General features: G+C 39.1%; 1 protein-coding gene and 1 pseudogene across 8 annotated transcripts in view; one reads left to right on the plus strand and one right to left on the minus strand.

Moving 5' to 3' along the window:
• Dlg1 (discs large MAGUK scaffold protein 1) overlaps window positions 1-23902 on the minus strand; it is a 209005-nt gene that overhangs the window by 56798 nt on the left and 128305 nt on the right. For all 8 annotated transcript variants that reach the window (XM_059277478.1, XM_059277477.1, XM_059277476.1 and 5 more), the window contains 3 exons: window positions 22158-22294; window positions 18778-18922; window positions 4628-4748 (listed from right to left, as the gene is read on the minus strand). In XM_059277478.1, the coding sequence (XP_059133461.1) occupies window positions 4628-4748; window positions 18778-18922; window positions 22158-22294 (403 nt within the window). The remainder of the gene's footprint in view (window positions 1-4627; window positions 4749-18777; window positions 18923-22157; window positions 22295-23902) is intronic.
• LOC131922828 (nucleoporin Nup37-like) lies at window positions 11791-14905 on the plus strand (annotated as a pseudogene).

Consider the following 23902-nt stretch of genomic DNA (forward strand, 5'->3'; position numbering starts at 1 on the left):
CTTGGAACGCCACTCCTGTCTATTTCCTAAATAACTGGCTCACAGCAAGCATCTGAACAGACACATGAATGTCAGTGGTTACCACGGAAGCTGGAAACAATGTAAGTGACACATAGGGACAAATAAACTATTAGTCAGAAAGATGAATGAAGATTAATATATACTAACCCATAAGTGAACCTTGAAAACAATGCTGTGAAACGTCAGTCACAAAAGAAGACATATTGCTTGGTTCCACTTACATGAATTATTTAGATGAATCAAATTTGGAAGACTGAAAGAAGACTCAAGTTACCAAGAGCTAGAAGTAGAGTGGATTCATCTGTGATGATGAAAGATGTTCTGGAAATGGCTTGTGGTAACACTGAATATAATGCACCTAAAATATACACTGTGGAAATGACTACCATTCTAATTTTATTATATACATATATTCTATCACACTAAAAATGAATGACATGCACTACAAATTATTGAGTGTGTGTATGTGGGTATTGATGTGTGCAGTCACAGGAAAATCTCCAAGGTCCTTCCTCAGGTACTGAGGTATTCCTCACTGGTCTGGAACTTGCCAGATGGGTGAAGCTGGTGGGCTTAGGGATCTGCCTGTTTCTGCTTCCCTAGTGCTGGGATTGCAAGGGTCACAACCTGGCCTTTTAACATGTGGGTTTGGAGTATGTAAGTATCAAACTTAGGTCTTCCGACTAAGCCATTTCCCAGCCCCTCTGTAAACTTAACAAGAGTAAATTATGGTGAGTATCTGAATAAAACTAATTAAAAAATATTTGTTTGTTTGTTTTTCAAGGCAGGGTCTCACAATGTAGATCTGGCTGTCCAAGAACTCACTCTGTAGACCAGACTGGCCTCAAACTCATAGAGATCTGCCTGCTTCTGCCTCCCAAGTGCTGGGATTAAAGGTGTGTGCCCCCACAGTCGAGCCTGAATAAAGAACTATTAAGGACTGAACTTTATAGCAATTAAGTATATGCTGTGGTATTTCTGAAGGGGAGCTTAGAATGAGAGACCACCTCTCAAGAGGCTTTGGCTCAAACTGTGGAGGACTCGAAGTGTTTGGGCACTGATTTTTGTACTTTATGATTTGGGTAAGGAGCCTAATTATCAAATGGGACTGATACAATGCATACCATTTTAAGAAGTCCTATTCAGTAACCAACCATCTGATTTTCACATGAGTATGCAAATATGTACGTCTGTTGTGATAAACATCCAACAGATACTCTAGATATGGGACATGCAGAGAGGCCGGATGGGGACAGAAAAGAAAATGGAAATACAACTTACCCTTTAATTGGCAAAATATGTGAAGATATTAAAGATATAATAGGCACTATTAGCAAATAACAAAAATAGATCAGTCGAGAAGTAATGCTTACAAACAATAAGCATTGACTATTCACTCAAAAAACAAGAATTCTATTTTTTCTACTGATTTTCATTATTAGCCCAACTAACAGGCATTTATTTTGTTTCCAACACTGCTAACTCAGAAACAAGATAAACGCTTCTATACTAGAGACATCACTGCTTCTTTTCTTTTTAAAGACTTACTTATTTTCATTTTATATGTATGAATGCTTGCTTAAATGTATGCAAGTACACCACCTGTGGGCTTGGTGCTTACAGAGACCAGAAGAGGGCATCAGATCTCCTGAAACTGGAGGGACAGGTGGCTGTGAGCCAACATGTGGGTACTGGGGACTGAGCCTAGATCCTTTTTCAAGAGAAGCAAATCCTTTTAAGCATTAAGCCAACTCTTCAGCTCTGAGCCCAGTTTGTTGTTGGGGGTTTTTGCTCTCTTGGGGGGCCCACCACCCAGATCCCAAATAAATTCACACATGGAGGCTTATTCTTAATTACAAATTCCTGGCTTTAGCTTGGCTTAGTTGCTAGCCAGCTTTCCTTAAATTATCTCGTCTACCTTTTGCCTCTGGACTTTTACCATTCTCTTACTTCTGAATTGTACTCTTACTCTGTGGTTTGCTGTGTGTGTAGCTGGGTGGCTGGCTCCTGGAGTCCTCCCCTTCTCTGGTTGCTAGCTCTCTAATCCTTCTTCCCAGATTTCTCCTTCCATTTATACTCTCTGCCTGCCAGCCCCGCCTATCCTTTCTCCTGCCTTGCTATTGGGCAGTTCTTTATTAGACCATCAGGTGTTTTAGACAGGCACAGTAACACAGTTTCACAGTTAAACAAATGTAACATGAACAACAGTAACACACCTGAAAATATTCTACTACATCAGTCGTCCCCGTCCCCCCCCCCCCCCAGCTGAGGACCGAACCTAGGGCCTTGCAATTGCTAGGCAAGCGCTCTACCACTGAGAGCTAAATCCCCAACTCCTACACCAGTTTCTTAATCTGTAGGTGCCAAACCTACATTGAAGGCACAATGAATGTGGGGATGATGAATAATTTGGCAAAAGTAAAAGGTTTTTGAATGTACAACAAACAGAAATTAATTCTAAGTTAAATGTGTAAAGACTCTCAGGTGTTTCTGGTAGCTATCTCCCGTGCTGCATCATGGGATAACACTGCAGCCTTGCTTCTGAACGTCTCAGGTGTGCATTCTGCACTGTGCATACTGCCCCACTAACAAATGCTGCTTGAAAACCTCATCTAAGATTTAAGACTGCTGTGCATTTGAAACACAAAGCTCTTACAGAGTTCTGCTCTTACAAGAACCACAATGCTTTAATTACAGAAACAAAGACTTTTAAAATATTTTCCAATCATTTTTCTTTAGCATGTAAATACCAAAGTAGTATATCTTTGGATTGTATAGTAGACGATTTGATTTAAAAACTTGGGTGTTTGAGGCTGGGTGGTGGTGGTGCACACCTTTAATCCCAGCACTCGGGAGGCAGAGCCAGGCAGATCTCTGTGAGTTTGAGGCCAGCCTGGTCTACAGAGCGAGATCCAGGACAGGCACCAAAACTATACAGAGAAACCCTGTCTCAAAAAAACCAAAACCAAAACCAACCAACCAACCTACCAAACAAACAAACAAACAAACAAACAGAACTTGGTGTTTGAACTGATAACTTGAGTTTCATAAAAACTAACCAACCAACCATTAAATGAATTCTGGCTTGGGATCAGGATAGAATATCCAATTCCTGAAATGTCCCTAGCCATACTTCTGTTATGTACTGCATTTTTATGTAACACGCTGTTCTCAGCAAACAATGCTGACCAATGCTGACAAGTGTTGAAAATACTCTACAGCCTGCATTATCAAACATTTAGCCAAGATTTAGTTTTTATTTTTAATTAAGTTTTAAAAATTAATTTTACTTATGGAGGTCAGAGGACAACTTGGAGGAAGTGGCTCTCTCCTTCTGCCAGGTTGGCCCCAGGAAGTAAACTCAGGTGGTCGGGTGTGCTGGCAGCTACCAGTACCTGCTAAGCCATCTTGCTGGCACCAAGACTTGATTCTTTATGTTATAATAAATGAGTACATCCATCTGATTAGTATGAAAATTTGGTCTTTAATTTTTTTATAAGGTTTACCTCTTGCTTTAAAATAAATTATTTTATCAATAAATGCTTGATTTATATATCTATTTATATACCCATATATCTGGCAAGCATGTAAAATTTCACCAAAGAAAGGAGCTGTAAAGAGTTTAGGAACTAGCCGGGCGGTGGTGGCCACGCCTTTAATCCCCAGCACTCGGGAGGCAGAGCCAGGCGGATCTCTGTGAGTTCGAGGCCAGCCTGGGCTACCAAGTGAGTTCCAGGAAAAGGCGCAAAGCTACACAGAGAAACCCTGTCTCGAAAAACCAAAAAAAAAAAAAAAAAAAAAGAGTTTAGGAACTAAGTCTAGTGTCTGCAGTCTACTTAGAAAAGCCACAATTCAAACAAACACCGAGGTTCAAAGCCAACAATGCTTACAATGGTGAAAGTAATAAAAACATGACAGACATTACTGAGTATATACATAATGCTAAATGCTACAGTTAATACAGTTAATATAAAACACTTGTAAAATTTACAAAGCAAGCTATACCTTGAATAATATGAAAAGGAGCTAAAATATTTCTATCTCATTACATTCCCAGGGAATTTCTTAGACATAAACTTTAGTGCAGTTACTACTGTTAATGAAGCAAATTTTTGGTGTCAAGAGTTTCAACAATATATATCAAGCAATAAAAGTAAGATTTGCTGATTTCTGAACACAAAAGCTTACTATAATATTCTATGACATGTACTGGAAAAAACCCCACAAAGTTAGCTTAATGGATCAGTGTTGTCTTAGTTTAGCTTTATCTAAGCTAATCTCTTCCTTTAAAAACAAAACAAAACAGAGTCTTGATCTGTAACCCAGATGAACCCGAAACTTACTATGTAACCTAGCCTTGAACCTGAACTCACACTCCCCCTGCTTCAGCCTTCTCATGGCTAGAACACCAGGTGTGTACTAGCATACCAAACTATTTAAGCTATGTTTAGTGAAACTTACCTCCCCTTAAGACAGTAAAAAGCAGTATTTTAGAAAGGAGCAGAAATTACTATTAGCCCTAAAATGTATGGCTCTCTTTCGTGGCTAATCAAAATGTTACTTAACAGTTGGCTTTATGTAAGAAGATGAATATTAAGTGCCTTACCTCGTAATCTCATCATCTCCAAGCACTGGTTTAGAAATGGGTGAGTATCTTGCGGGTGACGCTGGTGTCTGGCCCAAGTAGGAAGATTGGCTAACATGGTTATCAACAGGCTGAGAAGAAGCTTCAAAATAAATTGAGAAATATATCAAAAATGAAAGATGCCACTTAGTACCTGGAAGTGAACTTTAAAGTTAAAGTAGAATTCTTTTTGCTACTTTGTGTAACAGCATTTAGTAGAGAAGATGTCAGCTAAGAACAATGTATAAGCTCAAGTTTCAGGTCAAAACTGCTTTTAACATTCAGATTAATGAAGCTAATTTATTTCACTTGCAATCTTTTGAGAAAATACAACTACAAAAGTTTTATATAAGCTGATTTGCAAAATTAAGTCCAGGATAGGTTAAAAACTGTCACAGAAAGGGATAAAATATGACGTATACTAGTAAAAATATTCATTATTATTAATTTTATGTGTATGGGTGTTCAGTCTGCATGTATGTTTCTGCACCATGTGCATGCCTGGTGTCCAGAGGCCAGAAGAGGGTGTCAGATCCTCTGGGCCTAGAGTTACAGGCTTTGAACTGCCAGTGCTCTTAACTACTGACTTATCTCTCCAGCCCCTTTAGTTTTGTTAAGAAGCCATTTGTAGACATAAAAAAAGAAAAGGCACAGATTCACAAAATTATTGTGAATGGAGGCCAGAAGTGTAAAAACAGTAAAGCCTTATACCAGGTTCATAACTGTCTATCCAATCTGTACCTATACCCACAAAGAGTGGAAATCTGGTAAAGCACAAAACGTAGGGGTTGGGGATTTAGCTCAGTGGTAGAGCACTTGCCTAGCAAGTGCAAGGCCCTTGGTTCAATCCTCAGGTCCAAAATAAATAAATAAATAAATAAATAAATAAATAAATAAATAAATAAATAAATAAAATAAAATAAAATAAAAAGTAAAAGTCATTTGTTGTTTCCTTTTTTTAATAGTATCATATGCACTTGGTCATTCAAGAAAAACTGTAGCACAGAGTTATACTGCAACTCCTGACCACAAAGTCCCAGGCAAGGAACATTTTAGCTACTGTTTACAAAGACACCATCCTTGAATGATCTGAATCATTGCCAAAATACATAGAAAGCAATAAAGCATTTCAAAACTAGCTGCAATGTCTAATGTTTTTATTACCAACCATTGGCTTTTCCTTTTACTGTACTACTAAGCATTTTCTACAGGTAAAGAACCATGGGGAGTATACAGTGTGTGCAGAGGTCATGAGTTCAAGCAACTACAGTGGTTGTGAAGGTGACTTTAAATAAAGAAATGAAGGGATCTGAATGAGAGACAATGGGAAATAACTGAACTGTATGGTATAAGGAGAAAATGCATACTCTATTAAAAAGGAAGCAGCATCTATATGTCTCTATACCATACAAAAAGCTAAGAGTGTGTGATGTCTCCTGGCAATATAACCCAGAGGTCTAGTGTGTCTACTGGTATCATGGGTGTGCAGAGCCTAACAGCAATCGCTTCCTCACTAGTTCCCGAGATAGTCTTTCATATTTTCATCAAAGAACTTCCTACCAATGGTTCTCAATTTTGAAGTCCAAAGTCCTTCCTGGGTGATACATATATATATATATCTATATATATATATATAGATATATATAGATATATATATGTATATTTATTGGGTGATATATATTATCTCTCTCTATATATATATGTATGTATGTTTATTGATTTTTGACTGTCAAGTTTCGTTGCTGTATTATCCTGTTTATATGGAACAAAAATCCAAACTAATAACCACAAAACTGAACAATAAAAATTCTATTAAATGTCAAAATAAAAAATGTATCTTTTCCCTGCTAGATTTAAAGTGCACCATTATGCAGTGAACATTTGAACCTTTAACTTCACATGTCAGTCTATCAGACAGTTAGGACTAAACATTTGTGTTCCTTTCAATCAATTAACCCAAAGAAAGATCAGAAAAAACATTGCTATTTTTATACTTGAAATCTTACATAACAAGATCTCAAAGAGAAATGATGGAACAAAGAAATCCAATATCCTATCATGAAATATCAAAATCAATGACCCAAGACCTACAGGTGTGGACAAAAAGCAGCAGAACTTAAAGTGAAAGGGAGAAGAGACTGGAGCGAGATCGTGAGTATAACAGGAGAATGTAAGCTGACAGGGAGAAGCTAGGAAAGTGTCATCACGGTGGTGCTGGAACTATGTCAGGGATGATGATGATGGGCTTTGTCATTAGAACAGGCATACTTTTATCCCTGTACACCGTACTTAAGTTCCCATCTTGTTTTGCTTTGTTTTTCAGGACAGAGCTTCTCTGTGTAGCTCTGGCTGTTCTAGAACTCGCTCTGTTGACCAGGCCTGCCTCTGCATCCTGAGTGCTGGGATTAAAGGTGTGGACCATCAAGTTAAAAATATTGGTTGTGCCTTTTTAATTCCTAAGGTTCACAGATAACTTCCATAAACATCATTTTTTTTTTCTTCAGTGTTCTTGCCAAAGGGTTTTTTTTACTATCCAGTAAATCAACTGTTTGCTGCTACCTTTGACATCTGCTCTTTTCTAGAAACCCCCTTTCCCCCAGTCTTGGACAACCACCTCTTAAATCCAATGTGATCTAGTTCTCTTTTCTACAGAGATAATGAACGACAGAAAACACGGTCAGTCTCTTATTTACCAAGTTAACTGAATTAAGAACTAAAATCTTTCCAACAAAAAATTCCAAGTCTATACAGATGAACTCATTGATAAATTACAGTATCAATATAATTTATCATGTTAAAAGAATAAAAGAGAAACTCTCTGCAAATAAAATATTTGTGCATTTTAAAAACTTACAAAATAAACTCTATAAACGGAATAAAAATTTGCTTTTTTTTTTTTTTTGGTTTTTCGAGACAGGGTTTCTCTGTGTAGCTTTGCGCCTTTTCCTGGAACTCACTTGGTAGCCCAGGCTGGCCTCGAACTCACAGAGATCCACCTGGCTCTGCCTCCCGAGTGCTGGGATTAAAGGCGTGCGCCACCACCGCCTGGCCAAAAATTTGCTTTTTTAACCTGATAATGGGAATCTACCGAAGTCCTGGCAAGATGCTATTTTCATAGATTGAGACTGTGGCAGTGATATGCATTGTCTTTTCTTTTTAAAATTTAATTATTTTATATGTATGGGTACTTTGCCAGCATGTATGTCTGGGTACCATGTGTGTGCCTGGTGCCTGCAGAGGTCAGAAGAAGGTGTCAGTTCCCCTGGAACTGGAGTTACAGATGGTTGTGAGCCTGTGGGTGCTGAGAAATGAACCCAGGTCCTCTAGAAAAGCAGCCAATGATCTTAATTGTTGAGCTATCTGTCCAGCCTCTGTCATTTCGTAACACTGACCTGGAGGTTATGTCAGTCATCACACAAACAAAGGAAATAAATGTTTAGAGAACAGGAAAAAAAAATAAAGAAAAACTGAATTTTATACACAAATCACACGGTTGAATACACAGACTTTTACAAAATAATCTAAGGTACTTTTAATGAACTTAGCAATACTAATTATATAATCAACATAAAGAAGCCAGCCATGTTTCTACATATTAATAAAAACAAGAAACATTTAAAAAGCAGTATCATTTATAATAGACTGGGTATCAAGGTTATCCAGTATCTTGGACTAAATATAACAAAAACAATTATAAAATCTCTATTGTTCTACAAAACACTACTCAGATGAATTTAAAAATATTTGTGTAACTAAGACAAAGATATCATACTCATGAAAGACTCAATTTTCAATTCTTGAAAAACTGCACTGTAGTTTTCTATTCTTTTCTTTTGTGTTGTTTCAGCCAGGGTCTTACCCTATTGCCAGGCTAACTCTGAACTTCAGATCTTCTTGCCTCAACCTCCTAAGTGATGAGATCACAGGTGTGAGAAACCTAAGCTTGGCACTTTTTGTGTATTTGTCTGTATATGGTGCATGCACATGTCTAACCCTGTGTGTGTGTGTGTGTGTGTGTGTGTGTGTGTGTGTGTGTGTGTGTGTGTGTGTATGTAGAGGTCAGGAGTTGACACTGCGTACTGCTGTGGGATAATGCTCTTACACACTGTAAAGACTTGCTACTTGAACTGGTTTAATAAAACACTGATTGGCTGGTAGCTGGGGGCAGTTAGGCGCGAAAGCCAAACTGAGAATGCTGGGAAGGAGGAAGATTGGAGTAAAGGAGTCAGTCACCAGCCAGACGCACAGGAAGCAAGATAAGAATGCTGCACTGAGAAAAGGTCCCGAGTCATGTGGCTAGACACAGATGAGAACTATGGGTTAATTTAAGTGTAAGAGCTAGTCACTAATAAGTCTAAGCTGTTGGTTAAGCATTTATAAATTATATTAAGCCTCAGAGTCAATTATTTGGGAAGCGGCTGCTGGGTATTTGGGAACAGGCAGATGGGAGAGAAACTTCTGCCTACAGGGTACCTTCCTTTACTTTACCTCAGTGTTTGGGCTCACTGAACTTGGAGCTGGCCATTAGGCTGGACTGGCTGCAGCAGGATCCTTCAGACAGGATCCTGTTATTTCTGATTTCCCCACACTGAGGTGACGGACAAACTCTTCTATGCCTGGCTTTTCTGTGGTGGTGTGCATTTGAACTCAGACCCTCACGCTTCAATAACTAGCACTTCCCACTGAGCCGTTGCCATAGCTCCAACATTGATTTATTTTCATTTTCAAAATCATCAAAGAACTTCAAAGACGACTTAAAAAAATCTTGAAAATAAAGCTGAAAGACATACAAACAGAAATCAACATGTATTATAAAGTCACTAACACAGAGAATGTGCTGTTGCCAAGAGGACTGATAAATACATCAATAAAGAGTCTAGAATTAGAACTATTCATGTCTTCCCTTAATATGTAATAAAATCACCAACAAACTCAGTGGTAAGAATCATAATCTAAGAGGCAGACAGATCTCTGTGAGTCCTAGGCCAGCCAGGGCTACATATGTTGTGGAATATTATTTTAACTAGGCAATGATGCTGCATTTGTTTAACAATGTAAGGATGTGTGTTTAACAATGTAAGGATGTGTGTTTAATTACGTAAAGATGTGTTGCATTTGTTTCACCTTGCCTGCCTAAGGCACCTGACTGGTCTAATGAAGAGAGCTGAACGCCTAGCTAAGCAGTGAAAGGATAGGCAGGGCTGGAGGGGAAAGAGAATAGATAGGAGGAGAAATCTAGGCTGGGAAGGAGGAGGAGGAGAATGAGGAGACATCAGGGCAAGAAGCCTGGCAGATGCCAGACAGACAAACATAGAGAAGCAGTGAAAGAAGATATACAAAAGAAAGTAGTAAGTCCCAAGGCAAAAGGTAGATAAAGCGAAACAGGTTAATTTAAGTTAAAAGAGCTAGCCAGAAATGTGCTTAAGGAGACCATGGTAAATGAAGACCACATGAGAATAGGAAGAGTGCTAGAGAGGCCTACAGAAATCCACAAAGATACCCCCACAACAGACTGCTGGCAATGGTCGAGATACAGCCCGAACTGACCTACTCTGGTGATGGGATGGCCAAACACCCTAATTGTGGTGCTAGAAACCCCATCCAACTACTGAGGAATCTGGATGCAGAGATCCATGGCTAGGCCCCGGGTAGAACTCTGGGAGTCCAATTAGCGAGAATGAGGAGGGTTTATATGAGCGAGAATTGTTGAGACCAAGGTTGGATAAAGCACAGGGACAAATAGCCAAACGAATGGAAACACATGAACTATGAACCAATGGATGAGGGGTCACCAACTGGATCAGGCCCTCTGAATGGGTGAGACAGTTGATTGGCTTGATCTGTTTGGGAGGCATCCAGGCAGTGTGATGGGGTCCTGTGCTCATTGCATGAGTTGGGTGTTTGAAACCTGGGGCCTATGCAGGATTGCTTGGCTCTGGGAGGAGGGGACTGGACCTACCCTGGACTGAGTCTACCAGGTTGATCTCAGTCCATGGGGGAGGCTTTGCCCTGGAGGAGGTGGAAATGGGGGGTGGGCTGGGGGGAAGCTGAGGAGGGCTGGAGGGGGGAGAACAAGGGAATCTGTGGCTGATATGTAGAACTGATTTGTATTGCAAAATAAAAATAAAAATTAAAAAAAAAAAGAAGAAAGAAACGTGCTTAAACTAGGCTGAGCATTCAAAACTAAGAACAAGTCTCTGTGTCATGATTTGGGAGCTGGTTGGTGGCCCAAAAAGAAAAAAGAAAAAAGAAAACAACAACAACAACAACAACAACAGAAACACCTGGTACATACATATTAAAACCTTGTTTCAATAAAAAGGGGCTGTGCATGTCATATTACCTTTGTGTTAATATCTATGCTTCATACGTAATCTAACTTGCCTTGCCTTAGAAACTGCATCATCTAATCAGGAATTCTAGAGGTTTCATATAATATTAAATAAAAATAAATACTTGGACTGAGATTTATAATTGAGAATCATTCACCACTGATATAAACTTGAAAAATCCTCTTCTCAGGAAGCCAATGGAAATTAATTCCTGTCCTCTTATTAGAATGATGCTGATATGTGTTTTAGGTTTTTTCATTTCAAATTTCATAATTCAGTGTTATTTACTATAAAAGAGTGAAAAGACATAAATGATACTTTCAGACTGAAAGAAGGTAGTAAGAATTTTAAATTTAGGTAAAAATCAGTGAGTACTATTTTGTAAAAAATTGTATCCTGACATGTCTGGACTACTCTTTTTGTATAAACTTAATATGCAAAAGTATGAACACTTTAAAAATGTTTCTGTTGCTAATAAGTTACCAAGATAGCATTACAAATATTGCTGGATATGTGACTCACATTTGTAATCTTAGCACTTCAGAGGCTGAGGCAGGAGAATTGCCTTGCGTTGGAGTCCAAGCCTAGCTTACAATGAGAGATTCTGTCCCCCAAAACATCCCCACAAACAGCAACACTAGTATATTGTTCTGCCACAAAGGCTATCTTAGGGGCCTAGGAAAGTGCTCAGTCCATAAAGTACTTGTCATACCAGCCTTGGGGCCTGAGTTTGAACCTGGAGGTAAACAGATCCCTGGACTCAACCCAGCCTAACTGGTGAGCCCCAGATCCTAGGGGAAAACCCTTTCTCAAATGAAGCAAGGTGGATGGCTCCTGAGAAATGACTGACACCCAAGACTGACATCTGGCCTCCACATGCATATATATATATATATATGCATTCAGAAATACGTACTCACGCATATACACAAAAAAGGATATCTCAGGATGCTATTACTCTGCCATTAAAATGTGTGTAATCATGAGTTTTTAAAACATTTAGTTATGCACATTATGGAATACATTTCTGTTTTCAGATAACTAACTTGTAACCAATTATTTCATTTCTTAATATTCTTTTGAGATTAAAAAATTGTGATTAAAAATAATACATGCTTTGTGTTTGTTTAGCAGCTTAAAATTGTCTTTGCATTTGACAATAAGAACCAAAATTTCTTCAGTGTGCCTTTGTCAGCTAGTAATGACAAGAAGTGAACACCTTAAAAGTATTTATGAAGTATTATACATGCATTTAGGCAAGTAGAATTTGTAATCTAGGTTCTTGATACTGTTTTTTCCCCCTAAAATTATTATGTATAGAGTGTTCTGCTGCATGTATGCCTGCAGACCAGAAGAGGGCACCAGATCTCATTACAGATGGCTGTGAGCCATCATGTGGTTGCTGGGAATTGAACTTAGAACCTTTGGAAGAGTAGCCAGTGCTCTTAACCGCTGAGCCATGTCTCCAGGAGTTTTTACACTCCTCACTAGAAACAAGGAACAGAAAAGTAAGCATTCACATGCTTCCCTCATCACTTTGGAGGTCCACGACCTGAGCCTGACTGCCTTGCTTACATGTCTCACATGTCACTGCATAACTAGAGTGTCCACTGCTATCTCTGTTCAGACATATTCAGACAGGAATATTCCTGAAAGTCTGACTTGGTAATTATATACTTCATCTCATGGGGGTGTGTCACTGGAGCCCTTAGAGTGGAAGAAGATGGTGGAGAGGTTAAGTGGGACAATGACAAAGATTTGGTCTAGTGCCTGTTTGTAGTGGGGTTTCACTGGCTGCTGGCATTTGCCAGTGAACATCTCTGTCTCAATTTCTAAGGAAAATCTGAAATAATTCATTGTGCTTATCAAAATTCTAAGTATCCTTTTGTCATTAGTTATCCTAATATAATAGAAAAAAATGGATACACATAAAGTATTCTTTTGTGTGTGTGTGTGTCATGTTCAAAGCCTTCAAAATAACCAGAAATAGGTCATTTTGCTTCATTCATTTGCCAAAGTAGCTAATTCCAAGCTCAAGAAATTTCGGTGCAGGCTGATAATATTCTTGTATTTTAGACTGTAAGCTTAATAGCAGGAAATTGTATCAATAATTGTGCAGCAATCATTGCTGTATACCTTTGGTGCTTAACAAATGTTCATAGTTATTTAAAAAAGAATCATAATCTGTTTAATAAATAGTGCTGGATCACTGGGGTATCTGTCTGAAATAAATATATTACCTACAAAAACTGTATCAAAAGACATCAGGCTTAGATGCTACAGATAAACTGTGAAGCTTTTAAGTTCCCTAACATGACCATAGGGTGGGAAATGATCTCAATGAGCCCTGAAAGAATGAATCACGGAAAAAACAAAAATACAAACTTCTCTAGGGATGGTGTGAGCAGCAGCTGCCACAGCAAGGAGAGCAGTGCTCAGGTCACTTCCTGACATCTAATAGGAGGCTTTTGGATTCTTATAAGGCCTCAAGTTTGATACACAAGACCAAACAGAAGTCACAAGAAATGCTGCCTACACTGTGGCTTGTAAAGACTGTGTGCAAGTGGTAGAGGGGGAATTCAGGAACTCTAGCTGTGTATGGTGGCAGTAATTATGTGGTTATTGGCATGGAACATTCCAGGAGGGAAAAATAGAATGGAAGAAATTCAGCATAAAACACTGAACACTTTACATGATTGCTGTAAAATATTAGTTTAAGGTGTGTTATATCTGTTTAATGATGTAAAGATGTGTTGTATTCCTTTATGTGGCATTTGTTTAACTCTGTGAAGCTGTGTTACTTTGCCTGTCTAAAACACCTGATGATCTAATAAAGAGCTGAATGCTCAATAGAGAGGCAGGAGAAAGGACAGGTGGGGCTGGCGGGCAGAGAGAATAAAGAGAAGGAGAAATCTGGGAGGAGAAGAAAGAGCAAGAGAAAAAGGAGAGGAGGATGCTAGGGGCCAGCCACTCAGCCACCTAGCCACTCAGCCACCCAGCCACCCAGCCAGCCACGGAGTAAGAGTGAAAGTAAGATTTAAGAAGTAATAAAAGGAAAACACCCAGAGGCAAAAGGAAGATGGGGCAATCTAAGTTAAGAAAAGCTGGCAAGAAAACCAAGCTAAGGCTGGATATTTATAATTAAGAATAAGCCTCCCTCCGTGTGTGATTTATTTGGGAGCTGGTTGGCGGGAATCCCAAAAGAGCAACAATTACCAACTACACATGATGGCTAGCCTGTGGGCAAGAGGCCAAACTTGATTTCTTGCTTCCAGTAACCAAACTTTGTACTTCAGCTGCTGATATGAAGATTAGATTATTTACTTGTGATCTTCAAGATAAAAATGAATGCACGATTTTGGAGGGCCAGCCAGATTTCATGAATAATTTGGTGCTCCATCCCAAAGAAAGCTATGAAATTGCAAGGGTAAGTGATGGCCACTCCTGCAGGGTTTGGGGCTTGGAAGGAAAAGCAGATAGGCCATTTTCTTCTTCATTCTCCTTATGAGTGTGCATACCCAGGAGGCTGTTAAGTTATGGTTGTAAAGAAGAATGAAACAATCTTGCTTTATGATCTAGGCCCCGAAGTCTCTTCAGTCAAATAGACTGGTGCTTAAAGCATACCCTTAAAGTTGGTGCTCTTGCAGAAAGTTACTGGCTAATTTGGCATTTTATTTTGTACAGCCACCCTCAAGAGAGTAGCCCTGTTCACACAGAGCAAGCACACTTATTTTAGATGGTCTGCAATTAGTGAATACTTGTTTGCAGCCACTGGTCATCCTAGTAAAGTGATAGATCAGTTTCAAATACATCACTGAGGGCAAGCTCAGCCTGTCCTCGCTAGTTCTGTAGCTGCTGGAGCTGGTCTTTTCCACTACGTGCAGTTGGAGGCTATCACAAGTGGCTGTTTTGGGTGACCAAAATATAAAATAAAAATTTCTCTGTATTTTTGATCTTATACGTCTTGATTTTGGCATTCTGTCCAATTTATTTTAATACCATATGTACCATAAATTCTAGAAATATCTCAGTTGTCTCTTCTGTTAAGTAAAATAGAGTAAAAAAATTGTTCAAAAATTGTTCAAGTAATTTGATTAAAATATAAAATTTTATTCAAAAATAAGTAGGAACAGAAAAAAAGTAAAACAGCCAGGTGGTGGTGGCACACGCCTTTAATCCCAGCACTTGGGAGGCAGAGCCAGGTGGATCTTTTTGAGTCTGAGGCCAGCCTGGGCTACAGAGCAAGATCCAGGACAGGCACCAAAACTACAGAGAAACCCTGTCTCAAAAAACCAAAAAAGAAAAAGAAAAACAAACAAACAAACTAGGTGGAGATAGTTGCAATTTCTTGAATTCACAAGCCCTCCTTCAAATCAGTAAAAATGTCCAGGCTGGGGAGACGCCCAGTCAATACAGTGCTTGCTGTGCAAGACGAGGACCTAAGTTCAGATCCCACCACACAGAGAACAGGTGTGTTTGAGTCTGCAACCAAAGCTGTAGGGGCAGGAAGGATGGGAGAGAAGTGAATACCTGGGGCTCACTGGCCTGCTGGCTTAGATGAACCTTTGAGTTCCAGATTCAGTGAGAGACCCTCAAAAGGCAGGGCAGAAAGTGAGAGGAGACACCTGACACTGACTAGTAGCCTCATATGTACACCTACATGCACATATGCAAGCACACGCATAAACGTGTAGAGCTTAACTGAATGGCATAAAAGATATCAGTCAAAGCAATAATCACACGAAGGTGATTATTATTCATTAATTACCTAGAAAATACTGATTTCTTTTAGATAATGTAAAATTTTTGCCTTTTCTGGTCACCAGGAAAAATAATAAGTGAAGATCAGTATGAAAATGATTAATGCATAACTCAATACATATCCATTATCATGTATAAGTAATAAAGACTAATGATCCCAAAAGCTGAAGATGCAAAAACTCAGGCTATAAAGTGTTTCACACGCTTTGCTAATTTGTCCATGGCCATACCACCCTAAACTCACTGGGAGCTCTATAATACAGCAATGTCACTCTAAGAGAAATGGGGTGTATGTTCAAGAAAAATATGTAAACTGGGCATGGTGGCACATACACAAATCAGAACCAAGAAGGCTGAGGCAGGGGAAGCATGAGTTTGAGGCCAGTCTGGTTATATAGCACAATTCTGTCCAAAACAAACAATGATGGTGAGAAAAAAAAAAGATGTGCAAAACCAGCCATGGCAGCCATATTCCTTCTCAATCAAAACTGAGAATGACCCAGCAGTAAAACAGAAAATCTGCTGTATGTTCATATAACAGAATACTACACAGCAGTCAACAACAAGAAAACAAACCACCAAAATGATATGACCACACAGACCCCACATACCTTTAAGGTAAGTAAAAGCAGCAAGTTACAAGAGTGCAAACAGAAATTGAAGAAGGAGGAGATCTAAAATATCTACATATAACAAAGTAATAAATACACACACAGAGACACAAGGTTCTCTTTAAGAACAAGACAATTTAATGCCACCTCTCCACTCTTGACCAAGGGAGCCCAGTCTTGCCTGGTACTTTTTCCTAGTCATTCTCTCGCTGATCATTCTTCTCTCACTTCTTTTACTTTACATTTACTCCTCAATCTCCCAGGAGAGAACTTCCTTATCACTGTACTTTCAAATGTCCAGCTATGTTCTGCGGTGAGGGATCAGGACTGAAGAGGACAGTTGGTTGAAACACCGTTGGAAAGAAGAGTCAAAGGACTGGAGGTGTACAGACCTTTGTTGTACAGTATCACCAACAAATCATAAAGCCTGAGCTTAACAACCCATTAGGAGTCGGGCAGTGGTGGCGCACGCCTTTAATTCCAGCACTCAGGAGGCAGAGCCAAGCGGATCTCTGTGAGTTCAAGGCCAGCCTGGGCTACAGAGTGAGTTCCACAACAGCACCAAAACTACACAGAGAAACCCTGTCTTGAAAAACAACAAAAAACAAAAACACACACACACAAAAACCCCAAAACCAAAACAAACCAACAAAACAACCCATTGGGAAAACAGAGCTATAAGGAGGGGAAGAAATGAAGTTGCATCACCCAGGGTCAAATGAGGTGGAACCGGTAAGAGAAGTGACTGAACTGATGGCTGTGAATGATTCAATTGTTAAAGGTGATGAAGGTTCAGACAATCTCTGAAAGGATCTGAAGTATCAGAAGGACTTACAAACTCAAGCTGAAGTGGAGGGCAGAAGAGAAAGCAAGAAATCAAGACAGCAGAGAGCCAGGGTGTACATGAGTTAGTGCAGCTTTCTCTCACCTCTAAAAATGGCAATGTGAATAAATGCTGCAAGAAAGATCATATAAGTATTCAACGAATAAAGCCAGATCTATAAGGGAGACTCAAGATGATTATAATACAGGGAATAGGCAGTAAGCTGAATGCAAGGTCTGACAAGGGCTTAGGAAGGCAAAAACTACTTATGAAAAATAAATTGAAATGCTTTAAAAAACCCCACAAAATAAATTATTCATGTCTTTACATACTTAATAAATATAATTTGTAAGTATACCCAAAATTCATGACTGCAATTGCCTGAGATGGGGAGTGGTAATAAAACACAAAGCTGAGCTACCCAAGGTGAACTACAATTTTCTCATCATTTCTCTCAGTTCATTAACAGACAGGAAACTAGAACAAAAAGAAACAGCCAAACATTCCACCAAACTTACACAACCAACAACAGTCATCATTACTTACTCTTCTCTAGGATTACCTCTTCCACTTAAAAATACCATGTCATTATCACAAAAGGGCTAATTTCATAAAAATACTTTTCTGTTTAATGTTTTTCTAGGTAGTAACCTGGCTATTTGTAATACATGTTTGATCAAAATTAGGACATCAATTATCAATTTGTAGAAGAGCTGTCCCAAATGTACACATGGCTGTCCTAAAGAGACAATATGCAAAATGAGACTGATGCCTGAAACAAGAAGCCAGATTGTAGTTTAAGTTGTAAATAAACACATCAGAGTCCCTATGTGAAGTTTATACACAAGATCAAGGACATACAAAAATTACAAGTAAGTAGCAAGGTGTTTTCTTTGTCAAAAAGAAGTACACATCTAGAAAGGCTGGACATCATTAAGAAAATAAGTCATTTACATTAAAGTCAGTGCTTCTCAAAGCATAGTCAATGAACCAACCAGGAGCATCAGAATTAATTTGCCCATACACAGAACAAGCTACTTGTTTATTTCTGTGCTTAAAGCGCATAACATGAATCTGCATTACTTAAAATACCTTTAGTAACTGTTATTTATAGAAAAGCTTAAAAATCAAGGTGAAAACTAATTTTATTATAAAGATTATGACTTAATAGATTCTTAAAAAACCTATCAGATTAAATGATTAATAGTTCTCTCAAAATACTTATGTTCTTAAAAAAGATTTTGTTTTTAATTATGTGCATATGTGTTTGTGGACACTTGTGCAGGGGCCTGAGGAGGACAGAAGAGGGCACTAGATCCCTGGAGCTGGAGTTACAGGTGGTTGTGGACCACCTAAGAGGGCACTGGGAACCAAACTTGGAGCCATCTCGTCAGCCATTTTCTTCTTTCCTTTTGAGACAGTCTATAGCACGGATTGGCCTGGAGTTATTTTTACAATCCTGATCCTCCTATCTCCCATCTCCTTAACAATATAGAGTATTTTTATGATGTCTACTCTTTTTTATTACAGTATACTGGTAACATTATAAAGGACATATTTGTGAAAATAAGACAAATTTAGGCAGCCTTAAGCTAACACACTTACAGTTAGTGATGTCAGGAGGTGCATAGCCATCATTTATATACATACTTGTTGGTTTTGCCACTTTCAAATAAACAAAATCAGATGTATTCTTTAAGGCAGTTACTGCTTCTTCATGAGTAACTTCTTCTAAACATACACTATTCACCTATAAGAAAATACCAAGAGATAATATTTGAAGACATTTCCATATGCTTTCTGATTTTTAGTTGAAAATAATTACCCAAAAGATATGGGATATGAGAAAGTAATTTAAGGAAAACAAAGATGTGTGGAAAAAAAAAAGCCAATGATTCTATGATACAAGGAAATTGTTTACGTATGTTCAAGAAATAGACATTTTAATTCTAGCTCCTTTTCCACAGCCTCAACTTTCTCTCACTCAGAAGACATTTAGGGATGTAGCAAATTCTTTTAGGGAGAGACAGGGTTAAAAGACAAACTAAAGCTGGGTGGTGGCGCATGCCTTTAATCCCAGCACTCGGGAGGCAGAAGCAGGCGGATCTCTGTGAGTTCAAGGCCAGCCTGGTCTACAGAGTGAGATCCAAGACAGGCACCAAAACTACACAGAGAAACCCTGTCTCAAAACAAAACAAAACAAAAACCAAACAAACAAAAAAACCAAACCAAAAAACCCACAAACTAAAGTAAGCTATTACTATTAAGTACTGCCCAATTTGTACAACTATGCGCAAATACCCTGACATTCTGTCATTAAATGTTGTGTTAGCTTATTTTTTTTATTTAGTGTTAGATATGGAACATAAGAGCTGACAAGATATACTGAGGTATTCAATGTGCGTTAGGAAAGAAGATGATCTTGAAGTTTAGACTTGAGCAAAGTTATTTGACATTTATCAAAGAGTCTTGATTTACAGTTAAACAATGACCTTGGGAGTAAGCACTAACAAAACACAGAATGCACATCTTAATGTTTGTAAGAAAGGAGAGAGAGAACCAGTGATAGTGAGATAAAGAAAAGTATCAAATTAGAGGCTAATTATGCGAAATACAAAAAGTGTTTGGAGAATGATGGTGTGTCAAGTACCAGGTTATGTCAATTAAAAATGAGACTTCAAAAATCGTGTAAGTTCAGTGTAACTGTGAGAATAAAGGCTTCAATTAGAGTTTATTTAGATAGAATGCAATTCTGTTGCTTTTGAAAATCAACACAGGTTATTGGCTTCATGCCAACAGTACTGGTTCTGGACAAACAATAAAAGAAAGCAATAAAAAATAAAATTCAGGGCTGGAGAGATGGCAAAGCAGGTAAAAGAACTAGTTGCACAATCCTGACAACCTGAGTTAGATCCCTGGACTCAAAAAAACCAACCAGCCGTGGTGCTATACCTCTGCAATGCCAGCATTCCTAATGATGGAGGCAGACAGACCCAGGGGACTCAGCGGGAAGCTAGCCTGGGGTATGCAGCACAGCAACAGAAACAGGGGCAGACCCTGCCTCAAGAAGGGGCAAGGGAATCCTGAGCTGGCACCTGTACTCACACACACACACACACACACACACACACACACACACACACAAGTATAAAGAATAAAAAATAAGTACGAAATGAGAAAAACCGAGTGGATCTGAGGCTGTTTATACTGGCAAGTGTGTACTTGTGGTGGAACTACTGCTTGTACTACTGCTTAGGGAAAGACTGGCAATTCCACTATAGGACAAGAAGTGAGAGCAGAGAGTCCCCGCTCCTTCCCTTTGCCCACTGCCAAGTGCTAATGTTGAAAAAGTTACAAGTGTCTAGAAAACAGTAGGGTGGTAGCTTTGTGGCTTAGTAATGTTACTAACAGAATACCCAATGAGCCAATAAAACCCATGCTTACTAGTCAATAAAACTTTGTATAGAAGTACATAGCAATTCTTCCTACCATAATTATTTATAACACTCCAAGTGGAAATGACGTAATTACCACTCTACTACACCCATTTTACGGCTTCACAAATTTATCTGGGTCCTCACGTCACTAGGCTTGATCGTACACTGCCCTGGCTATTTTTGCCCTCATTCTGTCTCCTAACCGTTACCATTCTCTCAGTCTACTTTGATTAGGATTAGGCATGGCTGATGTAACCCACACTTGTGACAATAACATGTCTGACATGTTGTGCTGGCTGGTTTTGTGTCAACTTGACACTGTTAGAGTCATCCGAAAGGAGGGAAACTCAATTGAGAAAATGCCTTCATAAGATCCAGCTGTAAGGTATTTTCTTAATTAGTGATTGATGCGGGAGGACCCAGTCCATGGTGGGTGGTGCTACCCGTGGGCTGGTGGTACTGAGTTCTATAAGAAAGCAGGCTGAGCAAGCCATGGGAAGCAAACCAGTAAGCAGCACCCCTCCATGGTTTCTGCATCAGCTCCTGCCTCCAGGTTCCTGCCCTGTTTGAATTCCTGTCCTGACTTCCTTTGGTGATGCTAGTGTAAGCCAAATAAACCTTTTCCTCCCCTCATGGTGTTTCATTGCAGCAATTAGAAACCGTAACTAAGATACATGTCTAGCTTTCTCCTCCCTTTCTGGACTTCATAGGACCTTAACTTTTCTTCAGGTTTCATTTTCCTAGAGAACATGAGGATGAAGGCAGTTGTTGATAAACACTGCATAAACTATGATAGAGTCACAGTTAAATTTGTATGAAAGGATTTTAGCTCTAGGAAATGATATGGATACATCACAGTATCACCACACTGATTAACCCTCAAGAAAGTTTCCAAATAATAAGCTAAATATTTAGACATATGTATGTGACTAAACATCTTATTATTTTATGTGTTTTGTATTCATGTATGTGTGTGTGTGTGCACATGTGCATGCCTGGTGTTCATGGAGGTGAGAAGGTGGCATCAGATTCCGTCTAACTAGAGGCACCGTGGGGGCACTGGGAACTAAACCTGGATCCTCTGAAAGAGCAATGAACATTCTCAACCACTGAGCTATCTCTCCAGACCCTGTTTAAACAATCTGTAAGTAGAAAACCAAAAAGATACACAAAATTATTGGTGTTCTAGTTTTGGGGATGAGTAACAACTTCATTGGTTTTCATTGTGTTATAAATGGACGAGTTATAATAAGAGGGTCACACACGACCACGGTAACAGTGCACTGTAAACTTTGTGATTTAACAAGTCTGTGCATTTCAGGACTCGAACTCTGTAACTAGGAAAGGGAGGTGGGAGAGAGGAAGTGGGGAAGATGGAGAGGGAGGAAGAATCAAAACGAGAGTGGGCTCATAGGAAAAAGTGAAAATACAAGGATCACTGCAGGCTAGAATCCACTCAGATAGCTCTTACATGGTTTAGTATGGAAATAGCAGTTTCGACGGAGAATGTAGACAGGAAATGACGTTCAGAATAGTACTGATACTCACTGCTAGGAGCTTGTCTCCAATCTGAAGCTTGCCATCCTTGTGTGCTGCACCTCCTTCAATTATTTTGGTTACATAGATGCTGTTATCACCAGGAATATGCTGATTTCCAACACCTCCAGCAATGCTGAACCCAAGACCTGGTTGGAATGCACTTGTTTAGAGTCACATCAATAAGGTGGTTTAAAGCCCAGGGGAAAAGGGATGACAATCAGAAGTCATCATTCCATCACATAGAAAATGATTTCTAGCCGGGCGGTGGTGGCGCACACCTTTAATCCCAGCACTCGGGAGGCAGAGACAGGCAGATCTCTGTGAGTTCAAGGCCAGCCTGGGCTACAGAGTGAGTTCCAGGACAGGCTCTAAAGCTACACAGAGAAACCCTGTCTTGAAAAAGAAAATGATTTCTTTAGTGATCTGCTTTTCAGATCTTCAGTGTAGAGACTGGAGAGGTGGTCAGTGGTGAAGAGCTCCGGCAGCACTTACCGAGGACCAGAGTGCACCCACACAACAGTTACAAATATTCCTTTTTCTTTATTGGATTTCTTAAAAGTCTTTCTGTAAGTGGACTTCAGAATCAACAGAACTGTAAAATTATGGTCTACTTTTGTTTCTACTGTAGTTACATTGTTTACTAACACTTCAATATTTTCTCAAGATTAAAACAAGTGAGAGGAAATATTTTTTCTTTGTACTAAGTAGAACACCAGGCTTTACAAATGTGTAAAGTCTTGAATTGACAACTTAAAATAACAATTTTTGCAGTTCCAAAATCCCATCTTCAATACCAAATTCTCCACAGTTTTCATTTGTTGGAATCCTACTTCCTGTAGGAGGCCAAGTGCTAGAATTACTATTTCTACTTATCCTCAATCTCATCAATGTCTTCAGAATTCAGAAATCACCTTACCAGTCCTCGATACAGGTGACCGCCATGATACACACCATACTATCTTTTTTTTTTAAATAAAGATTTATTTATTTATTTAGTATAGAGTGTTCTTTTCTGCCTGCATGTATGCCTGCACAACAGAAGAGGGCACTAGATCTCATTACAGAAGGCTGTGAGCCATCATGTGGCTGCTGGGAATTGACCTCAGGACCTTGGGAAGAGCAGCCAGTGCTGAGCCATCTCTCCAGCCCCCATACTACTATCTTCCCTTAAAATCAAAAGTTAATATAAACACTACACACGACTTCAAGAGACAAGCACTTCTTTTAATAATGAGAGTTTAACAAATGACACTGAAAACAGACACAAACAAATCTACGTATACATTAAGTGGAGGGCTGGTGAGATGATCAACTGGCAAAGGTGCCTGCCACTGAGACGGACAACGTAAGCTGACCTTTGACCTTAGGGATCCACATGAAGGAAAGAGAGCTACTTCCTGCAAACTGTCCTGACTTCCATATGCACACCAGGGCAAGACCCTCCTTCCCAATCACATAAATAAATGTAAATAAAAAAATTTAAAGTAAGTAGAGATTCTGTTCCCTACTTTTTAAAGCTATTAAGGGTAGGCTATTAAACAGCAAGAGAGCCTCTCTAAAAAGGTAAGGTAGAGAGTGACAGAGAAGACAGGCGTTATCACCTTCTGGGTGTGCTCACGGGCATGCACACAAACACCACATACATACACCATCACCAAGAACTTACTCCTAAATTTATACACACCCAACAGTACATGGAAATTAACACATGACTTTTCAAATACTGCCACCTTGGTAGGGTGCAGCCACTCTAA

This window comes from Peromyscus eremicus, chromosome 12 (assembly GCF_949786415.1).
Source record: "Peromyscus eremicus chromosome 12, PerEre_H2_v1, whole genome shotgun sequence".
Lineage (NCBI taxonomy): Eukaryota > Metazoa > Chordata > Mammalia > Rodentia > Cricetidae > Peromyscus > Peromyscus eremicus.